At 51.8% G+C, this 24835-nt stretch overlaps 1 protein-coding gene across 1 annotated transcript in view; it reads left to right on the top strand.

Moving 5' to 3' along the window:
• The window catches only part of TNPO1 (transportin 1), a 1170250-nt gene that overhangs the window by 904002 nt on the left and 241413 nt on the right, over positions 1-24835 (top strand). The window contains exon 15 of the mRNA XM_069224095.1: positions 7242-7349. Within this exon, the coding sequence (XP_069080196.1) occupies positions 7242-7349 (108 nt within the window). The remainder of the gene's footprint in view (positions 1-7241; positions 7350-24835) is intronic.

Raw genomic sequence — 24835 nt, 5'->3', positions numbered from 1 at the left:
AAATGATCGCATATGTGACCCTTCCCAAACATCGCCCAGAGTGGAGATTCCTATATTATCCCATTTCTGGAAACCCTCCAGGTTCACCACTTCCTTTAGGTGCTTCCCGTGCCATAGCGGAGTCCGCTGGGTAAGGCGCCCCCACCACCCCGACAGTTTCTGGGCCATTCGCCAACCCAATAAAATCACCTTAGTCACTTCCGGGATGTCCCGGGAGATCGGGCCCCCATATAGGGTGTCAAAGATCCGCGGGTAGCCCAGCGATCGGAGTTCCAACCGATACGCCGGGTCCGACCACCCGCCCCCAACCCAGTCATTGATCACGAGCAGGTGCATCGCAAGGAGGTAATAATGGATGTTGGACATGCCCAGTCCCCCGTCGTAAACATCTCTTTGACAGGTTTTGAGCGCTAGGCGTGGGCGGGTGTCATTCCACATGAATTGACGCGCCAGTGAATCCATCTCGCTAAACCATTTCTTAGGGATGGGGTGTGGGAGGTTTTGCAATAAATAGAGGACTCTGGGGAGGATCATCATCTTGTAGAGTGCTATTCTGCCAAGCAGATTTAAGGGGAGAGTCTTCCAGCGCTGTAGGTCAGTTCTAATTCTTTTAGTTAGCGGCGTCATGTTGAGCTCCCATGTCAGCTCAGGGAGTAATGAGATATGTATTCCCAAGTACTTAAAACTGTTCCTTCGCACTGGGATGTTACGCTGCCAGTCCACACAGTCCCGGGAACGATGTAGGGGGACCAAAAGGGACTTATTGGGGTTTAGAATCAGACCCGAGGCCTCTGCGAAGAGGCTCAATTTGTAGGACGCGGGGACCGCTTTTAGCAGGGTTGGAAATGTACAGTAGGACGTCGTCTGCGTATAGCGCTATTCAGTCCTCTGGGCAGGCGGGCCAGGGCCAGCCCTCGATCAAAGGGTCTTCCCGTAGCAATATCGCCAGGGGCTCTATTGTTAGTGCGAAGAGCAGTGGGGATAGCGGGCATCCTTGTCGGGTGCCACGACCAATGGGAAACGGGTCGGAGACCACTCCATTCACTTGTACCCGGGCCGTCGGGTTAGAATAGAGGAGCCTCACCAGGCCTCGGAATTTAGGCCCGAGCCCATTTCCTTGCAGCACTTGATCTAGGAAGGACCAATCCACTGTGTCAAAGTCGAGCAGGAGTAGCGCCAGGGGGGTGTGTGACAGGGTCTTGCGATGTGCTAATGCCAGATGTAATCGTCTAATGCAATGTCGGGTACTACGGGTAGGCATAAAGCCGCATTGGTCAGGGTGAACCAGGGTGGGCATCACCTCCCTTAGTCTGGATGCAAGGATCGTGGACAGCACTTTGATCTCTGTATTCAGAAGTGAAATGGGCCGGTATGCCGAGCAGTGTCGCGACGGGGGTTGGGTCTTGGGGATCACTACAATTGTGGCTTGGTCGATCTCATTGGGGAAGCAACCCTGCCTTTCGGCTTCTTCGTACATATTGAGCAAGTGGGGACCCAGAATGTCGCTGCATCTGTTGTATAGCTCTGCAGGAAATCCATCCGGTCCCGGGGTCCTGCCCGGCGTCAGGCTGGCGATCGCGTTTGTGACCTCCGCGAGGCCGATAGATTCATCTAGTCTATTCCTTATCGCAAGGGGAATTCTTGGGAGAGTTATGTCATTTAGGAGGGGGGACTCTCTCTCGGCAATGGGTCGAGGGTGTTCTGCGTATAGGCGCGAGTAGTAGGAAGCGAACCTTTGCGCGATTTCAATGGGTGTTTTGGAAAGCAAACCTGATTCCTCCGCAATTTCAGGTATGACCCTGTTGGCTAGAGGGCGGGTGGCCAGCCAGTGTAGGATTTTCCAGTTTTTGTCCCCCCAGCCATATATTCGTGCTGCCGAGGCCCTCCAGATATGTTTTGCTGATTCTAGTGCTATGTGTTTAATTTCTTCTCTAACCATAGTGAGCTGTCTTAGAATAGAGGCCGACGCTAAGGTTGCTTGTTGGCGTTCCAGGGTTAGCGCCTTAGCCTCCAACTCAACCAGTTGTGAATCTCTGGCACGCTCGCGTGAACGCAGGAGATATTTGGCTTGTCCTCTGAGAGTAGCCTTGTAGGCTGCCCATATTGTACCTGGAGATCGGACCGATCCCATGTTCAGCTCGAAATATTGGGTAAGGTGGTTCCTGATTTCCTGGGTATAGTCGTTATCCTGTAGGAACCATGCGTTCAGGCGCCACATCGGGCGTCTAGTGGGGTCCGTACCGCCCAGTCGGACGCGCACTGGTGCATGATCTGAGACCCCGCCGGGCAGCAACTCCGCACCCGTAACGCTGGTGATGTCTAGGGCGGGCATAAATACGAGGTCAATTCTGGACTGTGTCGAGTGGGCAGCCGAGGTATGTGTATAGCGGCGTTCCCTAGGATGCCAGATTCTCCATACCTCGCACAGGCCGAGGCTCTCAGCCCAGCTGTTAAGACTCAAGGCCCGGGTGGATCTACTAGCAGTAATTTCGCCGGATACGTCCAAACTAGGGTTGAGGACGGCGTTGAAGTCCCCTCCCAACAGGGTGATACCCTGGGGGAAGACCCGCTGCCACATGGCGGAGCGAAAGTAAGAATGCGTCAAGTCCTGCCGGAGGCCCGTACGCACATACAAGGTTTATCGGTGACCCGTGAAGAATCCCCTTAACTACTACAAATCTGCCCTGGGGGTCGGATTGTGTGGCTGTAACCACCATGGGTAGCGAGCGGTGGAGCAGAATGGCCACCCCCCTGGATCCTCTAGAGAAGCCCGCATGAAACACCCTGTCGTACCCTCCTCGTGCAAGCATGGGACACTTGGTCCCAAGGAGGTGGGTTTCCTGTAGTAGGACCACTGAGGGGGAGTATCTACGGAGAGTATTGAATACTGCGGATCTCTTGATCTTATCTAGAAGGCCATTTACATTCCATGAAATAATCTGGGTCAGTGAGGGCCGGGCGTGGGTTGCATGGGTATTATATGGTTTTGAGTGCCTGTCTGTGGACCCCGGGACGACTGTTTTAAACATAACAATGAAATATTATGGTAATAAAGAAAACTAATCAACATTTTACTATCTAAACCCGTTTTAAACTCTTTACCCCCCAACCACCCCCCTCCCCATACTCCCTCCCTGGAAGCATCTGTCGCCCAAATACCCAACCAGAACCTAACAGCCAGGAGGACTGTCGTTGGGGTGGAGTGGTGGACCCCTCCATTTAGTCGGATCAGTTGCAATTTAGCAGGCATGGTTCAAGTTTTGCGCGGCATGCGCTGAGGAGTAGTAGCGCCAACCGCTGTGTCTCCTCCAGGGTCCCCGGGCGCGCGCCGGCGCCCAGGATCTCCTAGTGTATCCCAATGGGGATCCAATGGTACAGATCAGCCAAGCACCGGGGACTGGCTCAGGCGGTTATCATCTGTGGCTTGTGTTGTGTCCCGGGGGTCCAGCCGGGGTTTTCTCGGTCTGTGTATCGGAGTCTCGAGCCGTCCCGTCGTTGGTGGGAGTGCCTGAGTCTTTCTGCCTCCCTCTACGGGATCTGGTGCTCCTCCGGGGTTTCCCCAAGGGGGGGGGGCCCTCATGGGAGGTCCCCCCGACTGGTTTCAGGGGACCCCTCCGGGCTCCGAGGCCTTCCTCCGTTAGCCAGTCCCACGCATTCTCAGGAGATTCAAAAAAGTACGCTTTTCCGGCCATGAGGACCTTAAGTCTCGCGGGGAAGAGGAGCATATATGAGAGCTGCATTGCTCTGAGCTTTTGCTTTACCTGCTTATACGATCGGCGGCGGGTCTGAACTTCACGGGTGTAGTCTGGGAAGATCAGGATTTTATGATTCTCCCATTGGAGGTCTTCGGTGCGTCTGGCTTCTTTAAGGATATTGTCTCGGTCTTTAAAGTTAAAGAAGCGTGCAATCATCGGGCGTTTAGGACCGCCCGGCGGGGGCCGCGGGGCAAGGGCCCTGTGTGCGCGTTCAACTGCGAACCAAGTTGAAAGAATTTGATCCGGCATCCAGGTCTTGATCCACTGCTCCAGGAACTCGGAGGCCTTATCTTCCTCCACGCCCTCGGGGAATCCCACAAAGCGCAGGTTTTTGCGCCTTGATCGGGTTTCCGCATCCTCTGCGCGGCGGTGCAGCTCACTGGTTCGAGTTTGTAGCTGGGCTACCTTGGTTCTGAGATCGGATAGTTCGTCTTCAGCCTGGGAGACGCGGGCTTCCACATCGGTGATTCGACTGACCGCATTTCTGAGGTCCTGACGAATAAGGCCCATGTCCTCTCGTACTTCCCCGATTTTGGTCTCTACGGCTACTTGCGATGATTGGATTGCATGGAGGATGGCATTCACTCCGTCTGACGCGGGACCTCCACCAGCCGTGTCTCCTCCTCCCCGAGAACTCGCCGGCGTCGTGAACTGGTCGATCTTTTGCTGGGAGGCCGGGGGCTGTTTGTTTGCCTTGTCTTTCCCCATTTTGGCGCAAGAGACAGGGGTCAGTTTTATAATTTCTTGGGGTGTTCCAGGTCGTGTCTCAGCAGGGCTTTTTTGTGGCGGGCAGGTTTGTGTGGTCGCGGTCTTTTATTTGGAACGCAAAGGACGTAAGTCCACTCCTCCCCCTGGGAAAGCCGAGTCGTCGGTGCAGCGGGGGGGGACCCCGGGGGGCTACCCCGATGCATCTGGGGCTTCGTCGGATGACCACCAGCTCAGGCTCGCTGAGGCGTGAGTTAAGGGTGCGGTGTCCCGGTAGTAGGTCCGCCACCGCTCCAGCCTGGCTGCTGGTCCCACGGCTGTTGTTGATGGGTATGCGTTGATTGCGCTGCGACCGCGCAGTCTGATGGGGCCCAAGGATTTTGATCTTGTCTGTTCGGCTCGATTAACACCTCTGAGGCATTCTGCGGTAGGCCCCACCTGTTCCGGGCCCCAGAAGCCAGTCCGGGTCGCCGGGTTCCTCTTTCTTTTGGGCCTCTTCCCCTGTCTTTTATTGGGGGTGTTTCGTTTTCAGTGCCTGGGTCCCAGCACATCTGTCACCTCTCCGAGCCCGCCCCGCGCTGCACTGTTAAAGTGGTCTTCGACGCTTACAAAACAAAGCTGAGCATATTTGGAGTTTCATTTTAAACCACCAGGACCCTGCATCCAGAGGGGTGACTCGCGTGTTTTACTAACGTTAGGTGCTGAGTCAGACAGAGGAGCGGAGAATATCTCAGTTGAGCAGCCGGGCCCTTTCTTGGCGCATCTCTCGGAGACCAAGCTGATTTGGAGTCTTGGTCATTATTTAATCACAGTACACGGCCCACTGTGGACCCTTAGGCACAGGAGTGTTCTTCAATCAGGGGTCCAGGGGGACCTCGTCGCAAGGACGCTGTGTCTGTCGCTGCTCGGGCAGGTCCCAGGGGGTCTCCCTCTTGAAGCGTCTCGGAGCCTGGGTCCCGGCTCCACTATCGCCCTTGCGGCCTGCCGCACACTGCTCACCTTACTTGGGAGCCGGGGGGGGCCCTACCGCAGGGGGTGCTTCCATCGCGGTTCCTTCGCCTCCCGGGCGGATCCGGAGGGGATCGTGTCATCAAAGCGGCTCGGATGCCGCGGCTCCTGCAGCCGGCGCCACCAGGCAGGCGCGCGGCGCAGCCCGGGACACCGGGAGCCCTGCTTGCAGCTCGGGGCAGCGCCGTCCCTTCAATCTACAAGGGCCCACGCTCCAGGGCTCAGCGCCGGCTCCCTCTCGGGCACCGCTGCACCCCCGGTCCAAGGTAGTTGCGCCAAGGAGCAGGCAGCTCCGAGTCAGTTTTTTCGGGAGGCTCCGGCTCCGACGTCCATTTTGCTACTCCGGCCGCGTCGCGTGAACGGGGCTCTGTTTCACCACCGCTCACCACATCAGGACCCCAACGGGACGGGGAGATCGCAGGGATGGCCGGCACGGCACCATTAGGTCGCTAAGACGTGGTAATCTCGGGCGGATGACGGAGGGGTCCAGAGCACTCTGAGTGCGACCGCCATCTTGACGCCCGAAGCCACGCCCCCCCTTTATGCCAGTCTTACAATGACTTCCTCAGGTGAGGTCTGATGTCGGAATTGTCTGCTAGTAGGGTATTTCAGAATGTTGTGTGTTCTTTTTGACCTAACTAGGCTAGATGTAAATGGTTTTGTCTTTCTGCTAATTGTTTTACCACCTTAGAAATGGTTAGAAATTTTAAAACCCACTCCTAAAGCCATTTTCTGTACATAGAATATCAAGAAGGATATTCTTAATCACATCTTGCCCTCAGACAGATCTCACATAAACTGTTGCCGGGCCAGAGGACGTTCCTCCCATCTCGCCACGAGGGCCTAGAACACCCTCCCACTCCACCTCTGCACTGCACCGTCTCTGACCGACTTCAGGAAGAGCCTCAAGGCCTGGCTACTCGACTGAGACCCGCAATTAGTGCCTGGATACCCTCTGGGGTGATAAACTACGCTCTACATATACAACTTGATTGATTGGTTGACTCCCTTTAGATTGAGCTGGCAAGATGCCTAATTTTGTAGTGGCTAAATGATTGAAGATATCTGACAGGCTTCACAGTCGGGAACCAAGATGTGCTTGAACAAATGAATCTTTTACAATGCTAAAGCAGTTCTGAAAGCACCCCATTGAATTGTAGTGGATTCTATGGTCAAATTCAAGATGCCATGAGGCCTACTAAACCCGCCACATTTGCAAGAATTATCACATACTACATTACTATTTGGAACGTACGAGCCTTAAAACGCTTTATCCTGCAGAAACATGGTAGCTGTTTTATTACAATACTAATTAATACCTGGCCTGTGAAACACCCTGACCCTCATCTGAGAACTGAGTCCCTGCATCTCCTTGCTTCAGAAAACTCATAAAAACGAACTTGGCAAGAAATCTTGTCTCTAAAGTCTTTGTGCAGGGCCCAAGATCGAAGATTGTTGGATAGTGGTGCTCACTGAATCCTCCTGGCTTCTAGTGACCTATTTTTATTTTACCCTATTTACTGCTTTATATTTCTAACTTTCTTTTTCCTTTCTGGTGTTAAGTCAGTACAGTTCATGATGCTTCCCGAAAGTTCCTGGAAGAACAAATAGTGCACATTATAAAATAAGAAGTAAACTTCTAAAAACAAAGGGCTTCCAGTCCCACAATACTCTTGATGATTCACACTGATTGGTTACTATTTTTATTTACATTTGTGTTTTGTACAGCTGTTTAAAAGCATTTCATAACGAAAATGTGATTTTGTATTTCAGTGCCTGTCTTCAGTTGCCACTGCATTGCAGTCTGGCTTTCTACCATACTGTGAACCTGTTTATCAGCGCTGCGTGAATCTTGTGCAGAAGACGCTTGCACAATCAATGGTACCTACATTTTTGCATTTGTTTTTTAATTGCGTATTTGCAATAGCCTACGAGGCGATTTAAAGGAGCTCTGTAAAGCACAGAGATAGTTAAAGAATTCTTAGGAAGTTGGCTCAGTCTGTTGTTATAATGATTTGTAACAATTTAATGCACTTAAAAAATACATCACTGCATATGTTAATCAGCATACCAAAAATGTCCAAATATCTTTCCTCGTTTATTGAAATACATTTGAAATACTTTTCTGTATTTTTTTTTTCTCCACCTCCACTCAGCATTGCTCTGCATAACTGAAATGACCCCTGAACACTACTGCTTGTGCTGCATGTCATTACTACCACTTTGTCTGTAGGTCAAGGATGAGTGTTTGTGTGCATTTCGATATGCACTACTTTTGATCTGTATAAGAAGTCAGGATTAAAACCTATAAAATTGTTTATCTGTTGGTAATAACATGGGGATTTGGAGTGAATCATGAAGAGAATTCCTTTCAGGATTACAGAAGGGCAGAGCACAATACTGAGTGATCCTTCTCATAATTAAAAGCTGAAGAAGTGAACTGAGATTTTCCCCTGCCTTCAGCATTGTCAGTGCATTATCTAGCAGTAGAGGAGGCGCTTTCCTCAGTGCCCCTTTCTTCTCTCCCAAACTGCGGCCTATATGTTTTTTTTATTTTGCATGTGACCACTTTATGGTTTGCGTTTAAAAGAAGAAATGTCTTTCTTTAGTTAATTTTGCCTGATGTGTTTGAAAAACGTTTAGGAGAGTTTTTCTTGAAAATAAATCTGTGGCCCTGCACAAGAATAAAATCTTTCAATGTTTGATTTCAATAAACATTCCCATGGATTGCAAATATTTTTTCCTTCCTTTTCTTCCAAGTCCAAGTGAAGTAGTTGGGCTTCTCTGTCATTTACCTAGTCCTGACTTTAGAAGAGAAAAGTTGCACATAGGATCCTCCCTTTTGTAAAGTGCAGTCTCTATCTGATAAAGACATCTAGGTGCAGATTACTTACTTAAAATGTTCCCAAAGTACCTACCTGGATCCGGAAACCTTTTCCACAGTACGCCTGGGCGTCGGCAGTGGGTGTCTCCATCATCCGCTGGATGTGACATCAACGGAGTCCGTATAATTCCCCAGCCGATGCGCTGGCTTCTTTTCCGTGCTTGCAACACAGATCCGGCGACAGTTGTTTTGGCTATTTTTTTCTGCCTCCTTTGAATTTTGTGACAGTGTGCTTCTTATGTTTGTGGCATTTAAACCCTGTAGATGGCAGATGATGGCTATGGATCACTATTCAGTGTGCATGTGGTGCCTATGTGAGCACCATGATGCAGAAGACTGTGGCTCCTGTTAGCGTCTTCGGCCGAAGGCTCTTCATGAACGTAGGATGAACCTTGTAGCAGAGCGGATGACTGAGTCTTTCCGTCAAAAGAAGTCTCCTCCTGGGTCTGACATCTGTTTGCAAAGCCGCTCGTGGAGTAGCTCTCGTGGTTGCCTGTCTCTGGCAAAGTCCAAAGATAAGTTGCATAAATGGTTGAGGCCTCTGTATTTACTGACCTCACCGTGCTGGACTTCCTGTCATTCCTCAGCCGAGGTGATGAGGTCAGGGATTGCCCCATCCCTTCCTCCCTTTCCGATAGATGGGGCGACTCTTGACCAGATGCGTGCATATTATTCTTCCCTGCACGCCATCTTTAGTCAGCTGCCTTCTTCTGGAGTGCCTGTTGGTCCCAAGGAGCTGTGCCCACGCAGCAGGTTCACGCTCAGCTTAAGTGAGGCCTGTAGCGTTCTTTGATGTGACTTCTGCGATGCCGGTGCACAGCCCTTCAGGGTGCCCTCCTTCGGTGCCCATACCCGATCAGCCGACCCTGGCGACTTAGCTGGTGGTGCTGATCGAAATCAGCTCCCCCTCTGACTTCGATGTCAGCGTTGAGCTGTCGCCTTCTCAACGCTGCTGACATCAGGAGCGGCACCTGTTCTTCCTCCCTAAGGAGCCATTCCTGTTCCTGCTGTAGGACATGGTGGAAAGGTGGTACTGGAGCCAGGGCCTCCTAGAGAAGACAGCTGGTTGCCTGATCTGGCTACTGCTAGTGGCTTGGATTATTTTCCGGCCTCAGGCCTTTATTCCCCTCCTGGACTTGCTAACGAAGAGAGTTCCTCATTTGTGGACAGCTACCCCTGGCGAGCCTGGCTTCTAGACACTACCTACACTTTACTAAGAGAGGATATTTAGACCTGGTATAAGGTTTAAGTACCTTAGGTACCCACCACACTACAGATCAGCTTCCTACATTGCTGATGCAGCGGTTGGATAAGCACTTGCCTTACTACTCGGTCACTTGGTACTTTCCAAAGGAAAGGCCACTTACTAGCTAGAGATATTCACATACACCTAGTTTCAGGACATAGTCTCTGGGGTTTGGGTAAGAGAGGGGTCTAGGCATAGCCCTTGCTCCAGAATTCTCTTTGAAGACTAGAAGTTAGGGAGGTTAGGCAAACCCTACACCACTCTAACATCTTCAGTACCTAGCACATCTCAGAATATGGGTTCTCACTACGAGGACCTTACCTTTCAGGAACTGAGGGAAGTGTGTAAGAGTAGAAAAATGAAGACCGGAGGGAACCCTAGTAAGAGTCTGCTCTTAGGACTTTTCCTCCAGGATGACCAGGATCAAGCTGGTAGCCAGGAGGAGAGGGAGGAGGATGTAGACTCCAACCCCCTGATGTTAGAAAGAGAGGATCTGGACACTGAGGAGGGCAGGGAGGGTCCCTCAGAGGATCACAGGGTGCAGAGTAAACCCCCTAGTGTAGCTGGGAGCACTACAGGTAGTGCCAAAGGTGACCATGTTAGTAGGCCTCCCTTTGTCCCCGGGGACTACTTCATAGGGTTATTAAGCCTAGGGACAGATCTTCATCCTGCCACTCATGTCACCTCTGTATCAGAGGGGATGAACTGCTCAACTCCAGAAGATGCCTCCTTAGGGAACTTAGGAAACTGGGGCTGGAAGAGGACAAGCTGAGGCTGCAACAGCTAGCCCTAGACAGCAAGGCCTTGGCAGTAGAGAGAGAGGCAGGGGTGGGGAGGTTGGGGGGGGTGGGGATGACATCCAGTAGTAGTTTGCTGCTCTGGAGAGGGCCTGCAAAGTTCAGGAGATCCCCCAGAGACGATGGGCTGGAATTCTTTGGCTCTTTCTCTGACAAGGGGAGAGAGAGACTCCTTACTGTCAGAGAGGAGGATGCTGATAGCTACACAGTTTTGACATCTGCTCTGCTAGAAGGATTTTGTCTCACTACTGAACAGTATAGGATTAAGTTCAGAAAGACCAAGAAAGAGTTCTTCCAAGATTGGATTGATTTTGTGGACTGCTCTGTAAAAGCTTTGGAGGGCTGTTTAAATGGTAGCAAAGTTAGTGACTGTGAGGGCTTGTACAATCTGATTCTGAGAGAGCATATTCTCAATAATTGTGTCTGATTTGTTGCACCAGTATTTGGTAGACTCAGATCTGACCTCTCCCCAAGAATTGGGAAAGAAGGCAGACAAATGGGTCAGAACAAGGGTGAGCAGAAAAGCTCACACAGGGGGTGACAAAGACAAGAATAAGGAAACTGGTAAGCCTCAGGACAAAGGTGAGGACAAAAGCAAACCAAAAGAGTCTTCATCAGGCCAACAAAATTCCTCTGGGGATGGGTGCAAATCCTTTTCCTCTCCCGATAACAAAAAGCCCTGGTGCTATGTCTGTAGAAACAAGGGCCATAGGCCAGGAGACAGACTAAGAAAAGCACCAAACCACCCACCATTACAACCCCCACCTCTATCACTAGTGCCCCTAGTAACAACAGTAGTGGTGGGTGAGGCAGTAACATCTACTCCAAGGATGTAGCTGGGCTCACTTTTTAGGAAGTGTGGTGGGGGTTGGCTTAGTTAAGGAAACTACTTAGGCTGTGTTAGTCTCAGATGGGGTCATTGATTTTTGCCACCCTTGTTGCCTTTCCCCTTAAAATGGGGTAAGTACAGGAAGCTGCCCTTGATAAATGGTGTTCAGGCAGATGCCTACAGGGACACAGGTGCCAGTGTCACTATGGTGACTGAATAACAGGTGTCTCCTGACGCCCACAACACCACTCAATGCCACCACATGGCCCAAAGAAGGTAGTAGTATCCACAGACATACCTGTAGTGTGTCTTTTGGGGAATGACTTGGAGACCTTGGCTTGGGCTTGGAGGCCCATGCAGCAGTGCTGGGCATCCCAGGGCATATGTTTGCTTTGACCAGGGCTCAGGCCAAGAAGAAAAAGGAATCTTGGAGCCTGGAACCATGGCCCAAGAGGCTCCCAAAGCCAAGGGTAGAAAGGGCAAAAAGTTGCCCCCCACCCTCCAGTGAGGAGTCCCCCTTTGATGAGGAGGAATCCACCCCCTTGGTAGAACCTACAACTGAAGAGTTGAAAGCTGACACAGCCGAACTTGAAGGTGCAGGGGGGGCGTGTCAGGCAGGAGTTAAGTAGGGCACAACAAACCTGTCCCACACTGGAAGGGTTAAGACCGCAAACATTCCTTCAGGAAGCAGGAGATGTCAGTGCACCCATAAGGTGTATTGGGAGGAAAACCTCTTATACTCAGAAGCAAAGTAACCCAAACCTGGTGCCACCAGGAGGTTGGTAGTACCTGTGTAGTATAGAGAATGTTTGTTAACTTTGGCACATGACATACTCCTGGCAGGTCACCTGGGGCAAAGCAAGACTTGTGACAGACTTTTCCCACACTTTCACTGGCCCCATATGTCTGAAGATACAAAGGAGTTTTGTCGCTCTCGTGTCACCTGTCAAGCCAGTGGTAAGACAGGTTCCCCCCCCCCCCCCCCCCCAATACCACTACCAGTGGTTGGGGTAGATATTGTTGGTGCCTAGACACTCCCTGACCTTCAACCCCCCCCGCTAAACCCACCACACCCCACCCAACCGCCTCTGGAAACAGATTCATACTTGTGGTGGTGGACCATGCCACCAGGTATCCAGAGGCTATAACTCAAAGGACCACTACAGCTCCTGCAGTGGCAAAGGTCCCCCTGGGAGTCTTCTCCAGAGTGGGTTTTCCAAAAGAGAAGGTATCAGACAGAGATACTTCATGTCTGCATACCTTAAGGCCATGTGGTAAGAATGTGGTGTGACTTACAAGTTCACCACCCCTTACCACCCCCAAAGCAATGGTTTGGTTGAGAGATTCAATAAGGCTCTCAAAGACATGATCATGGGACACTCGGAAAAATTCAGGAGGAGATGGGATGTCCTACTGCCATGCCTCCTGTTTGCCCACAGGGATGTTCCTCAGAATGGAGTGGGCTACAGACACTTTAAACGTCTGTTTGGACCCTGTTAGGAGTTCACCTGTACTTGTAAGAGAAGGCAGGGAGCAACCTCTCAAGCCCCCTAAACGAGACATTGTGGATTATGTACTTTGTCTCAGATCCAGGATGGCTGATTATATGAAAAAGGCCACTAAAATCTTAGGCCAGCCAAGAGCTGCAAGTGCAATGGCATGACCAGAGGTCTGTCCTAACTGTGTACCAGCCAAGGCAGAAAGTGTGGGTCCCGGAGCCTGTGGCTCCCAGGGCACTCTAAGACATGTGGAGTGGTCCCCACATATAGTGGAGAAAAAGGGTGAGGTCACCTATTTGGTGGACCTTGGCACTCCCAGAAGCCTCCTCAGGGTGCCTCGTGTGAACTTCCTTAAACCATACTATAACAGGGCTAATCTGCCCCTGTTCATGGCAACTGATGAACAACAGAAATAAGAGAGTGACGCTCTCCCTGATCTCTTCACCACCACTGCAGCTGATTGCTCAGTGGATGGAGTTGTCCTTGCAGGCTGCCTTTCTGACTCACGGAAAGAGGACTGCAAGAATCTTCTGTGCCAGTTCTCTGAACTGTTTTCTCTAACACCTGGTCAGACAACATGGTGTGAACGCACCATTGATACAGGGGACAGCTTGTCTGTTAAAAGTAAAATGTACAGGCAACCTGGTAGGTCAAGGGTAGGTCGCTCCCCCTGCCGCTGCAGCTCCTCCAAGTTCCCGAGTTCCTGTGTTCCTGAGACCCACCTAACTGTAAGTACCCCCCTCCTCCCAGCCCCTCGCCCTGCCCCGCGCCACTCACCTTCTCTCCTGCTCCTGCTTCTTTTCCTCCTCTCTGTCTCTTCCTCCTCGCTCCCCCTCTGCAATCTTCTTCTGTGTTCTTCTGTTCTTCCCTTCTGTTCTTCTGTTCTTCCCTTCTGTTCTTCTGTGTTCTTCCGGTCTTCTGTGTTCTTCTTCTCTGTTCTTCTCTGTGCTTCTGTGTTCTTCTTCTGTGTTCTTCTGTGTTCTTCTGTGTTCTTCTCTGTTCTTCTCTGTTCTTCTCTGTTCTTCTCTGTTCTTCTGCTCTTCCGATCTTCTGTGCTTCTGTTCTTCTGTCTTCTGCTCTTCTGGTCTTCTGCTCTTCTGGTCTTCTGCTCTTCTGGTCTTCTGGTCTTCTGCTCTTCTGGTCTTCTGTTCTTCTGTCTTCTGTTCTTCTGTCTTCTGTTCTTCTGTCTTCTGTTCTCCTGTCTTCGGCTCTTCTACCTCCTCCATCTTCTTCCCCCGAGCCTGCCCTCCTGCTCCTTCCTCATCCCCCTCCCTCACTCGCCTCCCCCTCTCTCACCCCTAGCTAACCCGTTCGCTATCTACCTCCCTCACTGCTCCTATCTTCCTATCTCTCTAGCTCCCTATCTCACTATCTAACTCCCCCACTCTCCACCTCCTCCTACCTACCTATCTGTCTATCTATCTATTTCCCTATCTATCGACTTCTCTATCTATTTTCTCTATCTATTTCTCTATCTCTCCCCCCCTCCCGCCACCCCCTCTACTACCTATCTCCCTATCCTCTCACTCTACCTCTCTCCCTCACCCACCTCTACAACCCCCCCTCCCCTATCTTCACAACCCTACTCCTATCTCTCTCCCTAATCTCCAAACCTCCTAACACTCACCCTCCTCCACCCTAAACCCCCTCCCCCAGCTCCTCTCACTCTACCTGTCCCCCCCCTCCCTCGCGCTTTCCCGCCGCGACCTCCTGCACGCCCCCGCCCCCCAGCTCCCATTCGCCCCCAGCTGACCCCTCCCCCCCCCCTCCTACCTCTTATGGCGGCCGCTGCGCGACAGTGGTAGCGACCCTTGACCCAAGGGTAGGTCGCTCCCCCTGCCGCTGCAGCTCCTCCAAGTTCCCGAGTTCCTGTGTTCCTGAGACCCACCTAACTGTAAGTACCCCCCTCCTCCCAGCCCCTCGCCCTGCCCCGCGCCACTCACCTTCTCTCCTGCTCCTGCTTCTTTTCCTCCTCTCTGTCTCTTCCTCCTCGCTCCCCCTCTGCAATCTTCTTCTGTGTTCTTCTGTTCTTCCCTTCTGTTCTTCTGTTCTTCCCTTCTGTTCTTCTGTGTTCTTCCGGTCTTCTGTGTTCTTCTTCTCTGTTCTTCTCTGTGCTTCTGTGTTCTTCTTCTCGGTTCTTCTCGGTTCTTCTGTGTTCTTCTGTGTTCTTCTCTGTTCTTCTGTGTTCTTCTCTGTTCTTCTCTGTTCTTCTCTGTTCTTCTCTGTTCTTCTCTGTTCTTCTGCTCTTCCGATCTTCTGTGCTTCTGTCTTCTGTTCTTCTGTCTTCTGCTCTTCCGGTCTTCTGTTCTTCTGTCTTCTGTTCTTCTGTCTTCTGTTCTTCTGTCTTCTGTTCTCCTGTCTTCGGCTCTTCTACCTCCTCCGTCTTCTTCCCCCGAGCCTGCCCTCCTGCTCCTTCCTCATCCCCCTCCCTCACTCGCCTCCCCCTCTCTCACCCCTAGCTAACCCGTTCGCTATCTACCTCCCTCACTCCTCCTATCTTCCTATCTCTCTAGCTCCCTATCTCACTATCTAACTCCCCCACTCTCCACCTCCTCCTACCTACCTATCTGTCTATCTATCTATTTCCCTATCTATCGACTTCTCTATCTATTTTCTCTATCTATTTCTCTATCTCTCCCCCCTCCCGCCACCCCCTCTACTACCTATCTCCCTATCCTCTCACTCTACCTCTCTCCCTCACCCACCTCTACAACCTCCCCTCCCCTATCTTCACAACCCTACTCCTATCTCTCTCCCTAATCTCCAAACCTCCTAACACTCACCCTCCTCCACCCTAAACCCCCTCCCCCAGCTCCTCTCACTCTACCTGTCCCCCCCCCTCCCTCGCGCTTTCCCGCCGCGACCTCCTGCACGCCCCCGCCCCCCAGCTCCCATTCGCCCCCAGCTGACCCCTCCCCCCCCCCCCCCTCCTACCTCTTATGGCGGCCGCTGCGCGACAGTGGTAGCGACCCTTGACCCAAGGGTAGGTCGCTCCCCCTGCCGCTGCAGCTCCTCCAAGTTCCCGAGTTCCTGTGTTCCTGAGACCCACCTAACTGTAAGTACCCCCCTCCTCCCAGCCCCTCGCCCTGCCCCGCGCCACTCACCTTCTCTCCTGCTCCTGCTTCTTTTCCTCCTCTCTGTCTCTTCCTCCTCGCTCCCCCTCTGCAATCTTCTTCTGTGTTCTTCTGTTCTTCCCTTCTGTTCTTCTGTTCTTCCCTTCTGTTCTTCTGTGTTCTTCCGGTCTTCTGTGTTCTTCTTCTCTGTTCTTCTCTGTGCTTCTGTGTTCTTCTTCTCGGTTCTTCTCGGTTCTTCTGTGTTCTTCTGTGTTCTTCTGTGTTCTTCTCTGTTCTTCTGTGTTCTTCTCTGTTCTTCTCTGTTCTTCTCTGTTCTTCTGCTCTTCCGATCTTCTGTGCTTCTGTCTTCTGTTCTTCTGTTCTTCTGTCTTCTGCTCTTCCGGTCTTCTGTTCTTCTGTCTTCTGTTCTTCTGTCTTCTGTTCTTCTGTCTTCTGTTCTCCTGTCTTCGGCTCTTCTACCTCCTCCGTCTTCTTCCCCCGAGCCTGCCCTCCTGCTCCTTCCTCATCCCCCTCCCTCACTCGCCTCCCCCTCTCTCACCCCTAGCTAACCCGTTCGCTATCTACCTCCCTCACTCCTCCTATCTTCCTATCTCTCTAGCTCCCTATCTCACTATCTAACTCCCCCACTCTCCACCTCCTCCTACCTACCTATCTGTCTATCTATCTATTTCCCTATCTATCGACTTCTCTATTTTCTCTATCTATTTCTCTATCTCTCCCCCCTCCCGCCACCCCCTCTACTACCTATCTCCCTATCCTCTCACTCTACCTCTCTCCCTCACCCACCTCTACAACCCCCCCTCCCCTATCTTCACAACCCTACTCCTATCTCTCTCCCTAATCTCCAAACCTCCTAACACTCACCCTCCTCCACCCTAAACCCCCTCCCCCAGCTCCTCTCACTCTACCTGTCCCCCCCCCTCCCTCGCGCTTTCCCGCCGCGACCTCATGCACGCCCCCGCCCCCCAGCTCCCATTCGCCCCCAGCTGACCCCTCCCCCCCCCCTCCTACCTCTTATGGCGCCCGTCCGCGCCTGGCCCGCGCCCAGCGCCACGACCCCTGGTCCCCAGCTCCCCCAAGCCCCGCTGATCCGCTACGACCCCACCACCCTCCACGCCCTCAACCCAGGGCGCTCCAAAACCTGCTTCCTAGCTCACCCCAAACGCACCCATGGACCCTTCGCCTGCAACTCCTGCAAACGCATCTTCCACCACGCAACTACCACGACCACAAGCCCACGCGCCATCAACCACCTCAAGTGCATCCTGGTCAACGCTCGTTCCGTCCACAAGCACGCCGTTGAACTTTGGGACCTCCTGGACTCCACAGCCCCGGACGTCGCCTTCATCACGGAGACATGGATGAACGCCTCCTCTGCTCCAGACATCGCTACCGCCATCCCCGAAGGCTACAAGATCTCCAGAAAAGACCGCACCAACCAAGTAGGAGGAGGTGTCGCCATCATCTTCAAAGACTCCATCAGCGTCACCACCTCCAACGAAGACCCCCCCCCTCGCCGCTGAACACCTGCATTTTCAGATTCGCACCGACCCAAGGACCACCCTCAGAGGATCCCTCGTCTACCGTCCTCCCGGACCTCGCGCCTCTTTCAGCGACGCCATCGCCGACTTCATCTCCCCGCACGCCCTCGCCTCACCGGACTACATCCTCCTAGGCGACCTCAACTTCCATCTGGAACAAAACAACGACCCCAACACCACCACCCTGCTCGACAACCTCGCCAACCTCGGCCTCAAACAACTGGTGAACACCGCCACCCACATCGCCGGACACACGCTCGACCCTATCTTCTCCGCCAGCAAACACGTCTTCTTCAGCCACACCTCTGCCCTACACTGGACCGACCACAGCTGCGTCCACTTCACATTCCGACGCGAGACCTCCCACCTCCGCACTCAACCCATCCCTCGTCGACAGTGGAACAAGATCCCTGAAGAGCAACTCTTCTCCGCTCTCGCCGCCAACCAACCCACCCTCACCACCGACCCCAACGACGCAGCTCTCAACCTCACAAACTGGATCTCCAACTGCGCTGACAACCTTGCTCCCCTCAAACGCACGCATCGACAGACCAACACCAAAAAACCTCTCTGGTTCTCTGACACCCTCAAAGAATCAAAGAAAACTTGTCGTGCCCTTGAGAAGGCCTGGCGCAAGGACCACACCGCTGACAACATGACCGCCCTCAAGAACGCTACACGCGAACACCACCACCTGATCCGCACTGCCAAAAGGAACTTTTTCACCGACAGACTAGACAAAAACAGCCACAACAGCAGAGAACTCTTCAGCATCGTCAAAGAGTTCTCCAACCCCAGCGCCAGCGCCAACGCCGTCACGCCCTCACAGGATTTGTGCAAATCCCTCGCCACTTTCTTCCATCGCAAGATCAGCGACCTCCACAACAGCTTCAGACACCAGACCCAACCATACACCACTGAACCCGCTTCCCCGGACATCACCCTCAACAACTGGACCCACATCAACACGGAAGAAACCAAATCCATCATGAACTCTATCCACTCCGGCGCCCCTTCGGACCCCTGCCCGCACTTCATCTTTAACAAAGCCGACGACATCATCGCCCCGCACCTCCAGACCGTCATCAACTCTTCTTTTTCTTCTGCTACCTTCCCCGAATGCTGGAAGCACGCTGAAGTCAACGCCCTACTAAAGAAACCTACGGCTGACCCAAGCGACCTGAAAAACTTCCGCCCCATCTCTCTTCTACCTTTCCCAGCCAAGGTAATAGAAAAGACCGTCAACAAACAGCTGACCACCTTCCTGGAAGACAACAACCTGCTCGACCCTTCACAAACCGGATTCCGAACCAACCACAGCACGGAAACCGCCCTCATCTCAGTCACAGACGACATCAGAACCCTGATGGACAACGGTGAAACAGTCGCCCTCATTCTCCTCGACCTCTCGGCTGCCTTTGACACCGTCTGTCACCGCACCCTAATCACCCGCCTACGCTCCACCGGGATCCAAGGCCAGGCCCTGGACTGGATCGCCTCCTTCCTCGCTAACCGCTCCCAAAGAGTTTACCTCCCTCCGTTTCGCTCAGAACCCACCAAGATCATCTGCGGCGTACCTCAAGGCTCATCGCTCAGCCCGACACTCTTCAATGTCTACATGAGCCCCCTCGCCGACATCGTACGCAAGCACGACATCATCATCACCTCCTACGCCGACGACACCCAACTTGTACTCTCCCTCACCAAGGACCCCGCCAGCGCCAAGACCAACCTACAAGAGGGTATGAAGGACGTCGCAGATTGGATGAGGCTCAGCCGCCTAAAGCTGAACTCTGAAAAAACGGAAGTCCTCATCCTCGGCAACACCCCGTCCGCCTGGGACGACTCCTGGTGGCCCACGGCCCTCGGCACCGCACCGACCCCCGCAGACCACGCCCGCAACCTCGGCTTCATCTTGGACCCTCTTCTCACCATGACCAAGCAAGTCAACGCCGTGTCCTCCGCCTGCTTCCTCACTCTCCGCATGCTCCGCAAGATCTTCCGCTGGATCCCCGCCGACACCAGAAAAACCGTGACCCACGCCCTTGTCACGAGTCGCCTGGACTACGGCAACACCCTCTACGCCGGGACCACCGCCAAACTCCAAAACCGCCTGCAACGCATCCAAAACGCCTCGGCCCGCCTCATCCTCGACGTACCCCGCAACAGCCACATCTCCGCACACCTGAGACACCTGCATTGGCTCCCAGTCAGCAAAAGGATCACCTTCCGTCTTCTCACCCACGCACACAAAGCCCTCCACAACAAGGGACCGGAATACCTCAACAGACGCCTCAGCTTCTACGTCCCCACCCGCCCCCTCCGCTCCGCTGGCCTCGCACTTGCTGCCGTCCCTCGCACCCGCCGCTCCACGGCGGGTGGGAGATCTTTCTCCTTCCTGGCGGCCAAGACCTGGAACTCCCTCCCCACCAGCCTCAGGACCACCCAGGACCACTCCGCTTTCCGGAGACTCCTAAAGACTTGGCTGTTCGAGCAGCGATAACCCCCCCTTTCCCCCCTAGCGCCTTGAGACCCGCACGGGTGAGTAGCGCGCTTTATAAATGTTAATGATTTGATTTGATTTGATCATGTTAGACTTTGCATCAAAGTTGAAGTGCAACATACACTAGACCTAGGAGTGATTGAGCACTCTGAAGCCCTTGGGTCAGCCCAGTGGTCCTGGTACCAAAATCTCACTTGCAGAATAAAAAAATAGAGATGAGGCACTCTGTGTTGATTACAGAGGGCTCAACATGGTCACAAAAACTGATGCTCACCCTAATACTAGGGCAAATGAGCTAATAGATACACTGGCATCTGCCAAGTATCTAAGCGCTTTTGACTTGACTACAGGATATTGGCAGATCAAATTGTCACAGGATGCAAAACCAAAAACTACATTCTCAACCATTGGAGGGCAATATCAATTTATTTTTATGCCCTTTGGTTTAAAGAATGCACCTGCCACTTTTCAGAGCCTGGTGAACAATCCTCCAAGGTTTGAATGCCTATATTGAAGCCTATCTGGAGCAAGAGCTGTCTTTAGTTCCACATGGGATGACCACCTGGTCCACCTGTGGAAAGTTTTGGAGGCTCTGCAAAAAAGAAGGCCTCACTATTAAGGCCTCTAAGTGCCAAATAGGGCTGGGGAAGGTTGTATATCTGGGCCACCTGTTAGGCAGAGGCCAGATTGAACCATTGGAGAGGAAAATCCAGACTGTCTTAGGATGGACTCCCTCTACCACACAGACCGAGGTGAGAACCTTCCCAAGCCTCACTGAGTACTACAGGAGCTTCCACAAGAATTATTCGCTCCATTGTAGCCACTCTTATTCACCTCACAGCTAAAAAGGTGCCAAAGAAAGTTTTATGGACAGCTAGCTGTCAAAAAACTTTTGAGGAACTTAAACAGGCCATGTAGTCTGCAACAGTGTTAAAAGGCCCTGACTACTCCAAGACATTCATTGTCTAAACTGATGCTTCAGAGGTAGGGGTGGGTGTAGTTCTTTCTCACCTCAGCACTGAGGACCAGGATCAACCAGTTGCTTTTATCAGGAGAAGGATGACCCCTAGAGAGAAGCGTTGGTCAGCTATAAAAAGGCAGTGCTGTGGTTTGGGTCTTGAAGCTGAGACCATACCAGTTTGACACTCAATTCATTGCTCAAACAGACCACAAGCCCCTTCTATGCCTCAAATAGATGAAGGGAGAAAACTCCAAATTGTTAAAGTGATCCATTTCCCTACAGGGAATGGACTAGACAGTGGGACATAGACATGGGAATAACCACCCCAATGCAGATGGGCTCTCCAGATATTTCCACTTAGGCAATGAAGACTCATGGGGGCAGGGTTGGCCTTCTTGTCCTTCGTTTGCGGGGTTTTATAGGAAGGTACCCTCTTTCTTGGCATGATTACCACCATTTTCTGCCTGTTGTCAGTTTGTTTGACTGTGTCTACTGAGATCCTGCTAACCAGGAGCCCAGTAGTTTTGGTCCCTAGAGGACCCCCAGCATTGCTGCCACCAGTTGTACAGCGTTTTCCGGGAAACCCAGCTGCTGCCACCCGTCAGACAGGTTTCTGCCCTCTTGCTGCTTGATCTGATCAAGCCCAGGAAGGCAGAACAAAGGATTTCTTTGGAAATAGGTGTGACTGGCTTCAGAGGGGTAGCCTCCCCAAGCCACTGGTATGCTTTTAAGGGCACATTTGGTGCCCTCCGTGCATAAACCAGTCCACACTGGTCCATGGAATCCCACTCCCTGCTCTGGTGCGAAACCGGACAATGGAATAGGGAGTGACCATTCCTATGTCCATCACTACCCGGGGGTGGTGCTCAGAGCTCCCCAGAGGGTACCTGGGTTCTGCCATCTTGTTTTCAAGGTTGGCAGGGAACTCTGGGATCATCAGAGTGGCCAAGTCCAGGCAGGTGACGTCAGATCCCTCTCCTTATAGGTGCTTAGATGGTTAGGTGTTCAGTCCCCATTCCAGGGCTATTTAGGGTGTCTCTCTTGGGTGGGGTCCTCAGATTCAGCTTGCAAGACTCCAGCAGGATTCCTATGCAACCTCCACGTCGACCTTTGGCCACTGGAACTGTGAATGGACTCTCCAGGAGCCGACAACACTGCTATCAACGAAGAATACTCTTCTGCAACTTTGTTTCCACGACTCCTGCCAGCTTTGCAACATTTTCCCTGCCCTGTATCCTCAGAAGACAGCCACTCTTCAGCCTGCACAAGAAGGAAGAATCTCACTTGGAGTGAAGGAGTCACTCCCCCGCAACTGCAGGCACCTACAGCAAGCGACGACTGACTGCTTAGATCTCCCCTCATCTTGAGCTGCGTGGATTCTGCATCACTGGTGGTGGTCCAGACTAGTTCTCCTGGACCTCTCTGCCAGCTGTCCAACTTTGGTGGAGGTAAGCCTTTGCCTTCCCACGCAGGACAGTACCCTAGTGCACTGTCTCTTGCAGCTGCCAAGACTTGTTGGCATCTCCTCTAAGGATCTTCAGGCGATGCGCATCTCCAGCCCCCAGCACTCCTTCCTGCAAAGCAGAGCATTCTGTGTGGTTCTCCGGCGGCGTGGGATCCTCTTTTATAGTGCTGCGTGGGCTCCTTCTGGGACTCCTGTGTCCCCTGTCCTGTGGGTGCTGCCTCTGCTCCTGTGGACTCTCAGCGACGCTGAGGTTCCCCTATGACTGCTCCTCCTGGGTTGAGTCCTCCTGGGCCTTGCTGGTCCCCGGCAGCACCACTTTTCCATTAATCATGAGTTTGCCTTTGCCAAGGCCTGTTAGTGGAATTCCTACACTAACACCTGTCTGCAATCTTCATTCCAGCATAGGACAACATCTGCATCCACCAGGAGCTCTTCTTCGGCTTTAGGGCTGCATTGCTGACCTGTTCTTGATCACCGTCGATAAACTCCTGCAAATACAGCTGGGTGGTTAGAGCTCCTACTCCTCCTGGAATCCTGTGACTCTTGGACTTCGTCCCCTCTCCAAAGGTCTTCTTTCTTCAGGAATCCACCGCTGTTTTTTTTGCAGTCTTGTCTGGGTGTCTTCTTTTTCTCCTTTTGGGTGATTTGGGGAAATTCCAGTGATTTACTCCCTTTTCCAGTAGCTGGGGGGTACTGTGTTACTTACCTCTGTGATTTTCTAGTACTCCCAACTCCCCTCTACACATTCTCCTTACCTAGGTGAGGGTCCTGTAGTCTCATTCCATTTTGTATAGAATATGGTTTGTGCTCCCCCTTGGGACACTATTGTTTGTTGCCATTTGCACTGTTTCTATCCTTTTCTACGCCTATTTCTCATTACTAGTGTATAAATATGTAGTGTAGTACTTACCTCCTATTGGAGGATTGCGCTTCTAGTAATCCCTGGTCTTGTTTTCCAAAAATAAAGTATCTTTATTTTTGTACAACCGAGTGTTCTCTTTCATGTGTGTTAGTGCGGTGTGACGACAATGGTATTGCATGAGCTTTGCATGTCTCCTAGATAAGCCATTGCCGCTCATCCACAGCTACCTCTAGAGAGCCTACACTTAACTGAGAGGGGATACGTGGACCTGGTATAAGGTTTAAGTACCTTAGATACCCACCTCACTAGGCCAGCTACCTACACATAGTCAAACTCCTTTACATTAGTTATGCTTTTACTACATTTCCTTTCATTCCCAGAGTACATAGGAAGGTGCAAGCAGATCACTGGTTCCTAATTGATTGCCCTTGCACAAGCTTGTCATTTTTGGTTGAGCAGCCTATTGAGGTTGCCAGCGCTCCAACTGATCCAGTTGAACAATCATCCAAGGCTTCTCTCTCGAAACAATTGAGTGATTCTCCATCCTGTCCTCAAGTCACAAGTTTACTGCTTGGTTGCTGATCACTTAGAGTGCAGGTGTCAGAATAGTCCTTCAGGCTGCAGAGACATCTTAAAAGCCCATCTGCAACAAAGACTTAAAATACTAAGTGGACAGGATTCTGTCCATTTTGCAAAAATGAGGGAATTAGCCTAGTCTCCAAGTGGCCCTGTCAGGTGCTACTGTACTTGCAAGAGTTAACCAAGAGTGGTATCAAGTATTCATCTGCTAGGGTTCACTTAGCTGCAGTTTCTAAATCTGAAGAACAAAAGATTCGTTTTCATCTTCATTTTTGCACAGTTATAAAACATTAGTTCAGTGGGAGTGAAACGCTGTTGAATCAACTCATCAGACCACTTTTGAGCCCGAGAAATTCCTTTTGTAAAATACAGCACTTCTGCTCACTGTTGCGTCAGCAAGGCAAGACAGAGAATTATAGATGTTCGCTTTAAATGAGTCAAAGCTTCAATTCACCAAAGACAAGGTGACAAATGTTCCTAGGCTGTCACTTAAATAAGCCTGTCATCATGTGATCTTCCTTCACTAATCCATCCCCTTCATTGGCAAGATCGTTTCAACTTGCTGGATGTCCACAGGTGCGTCAGTTTTTACATGGAGAAAACCAAGAAGTAGCCTTCTTCAGATCAGTTTTCTTAATGATACTTTTAATCACAGGTGCTTCTGCTCATGAAAATCCCCAGGCACCATACTGGATTTGGAAATTTTTCTCAGTATTGGTCTTGCGAGTTAGTAGGTGGCATCATGCAGCTCTTCAGCTCTATTCCGTACCTGAAGGGGCATCAGAGCCTCATGTATCCACATCTGTGCACTTGTCAGTTCCTTTCCTAACACATCTCTGGACTCTGATCCAGAACACACTCCCAAAGAATTTACCTTGTCACTGACATACTAGCTCTTCTCAAAACTCTTTTTCCAGTGTGCAAGGAGCATGTCCTCAATAATAAACCACACGGTTTAAGCTTTGTAGATACTGTCACGCACAGATATGCTGAAGAAAGATGGAAGCCTTTGTCCTATTTGAACTTTCGCCCTCAATGTCTCCCTGAAAAGGACAGATTGAGGATGCTCACATTGACTTAGGTGCTATCTGCCCTATATCTAGGAGGCTGTATATAGTGGTGGTATA

This window comes from Pleurodeles waltl, chromosome 1_1 (assembly GCF_031143425.1).
Source record: "Pleurodeles waltl isolate 20211129_DDA chromosome 1_1, aPleWal1.hap1.20221129, whole genome shotgun sequence".
In the NCBI taxonomy this organism is placed as follows: Eukaryota; Metazoa; Chordata; class Amphibia; order Caudata; family Salamandridae; genus Pleurodeles; species Pleurodeles waltl.
Note: the sequence above shows the minus strand (reverse complement) of the source record. Positions and strands in the feature narration are given on the sequence as shown.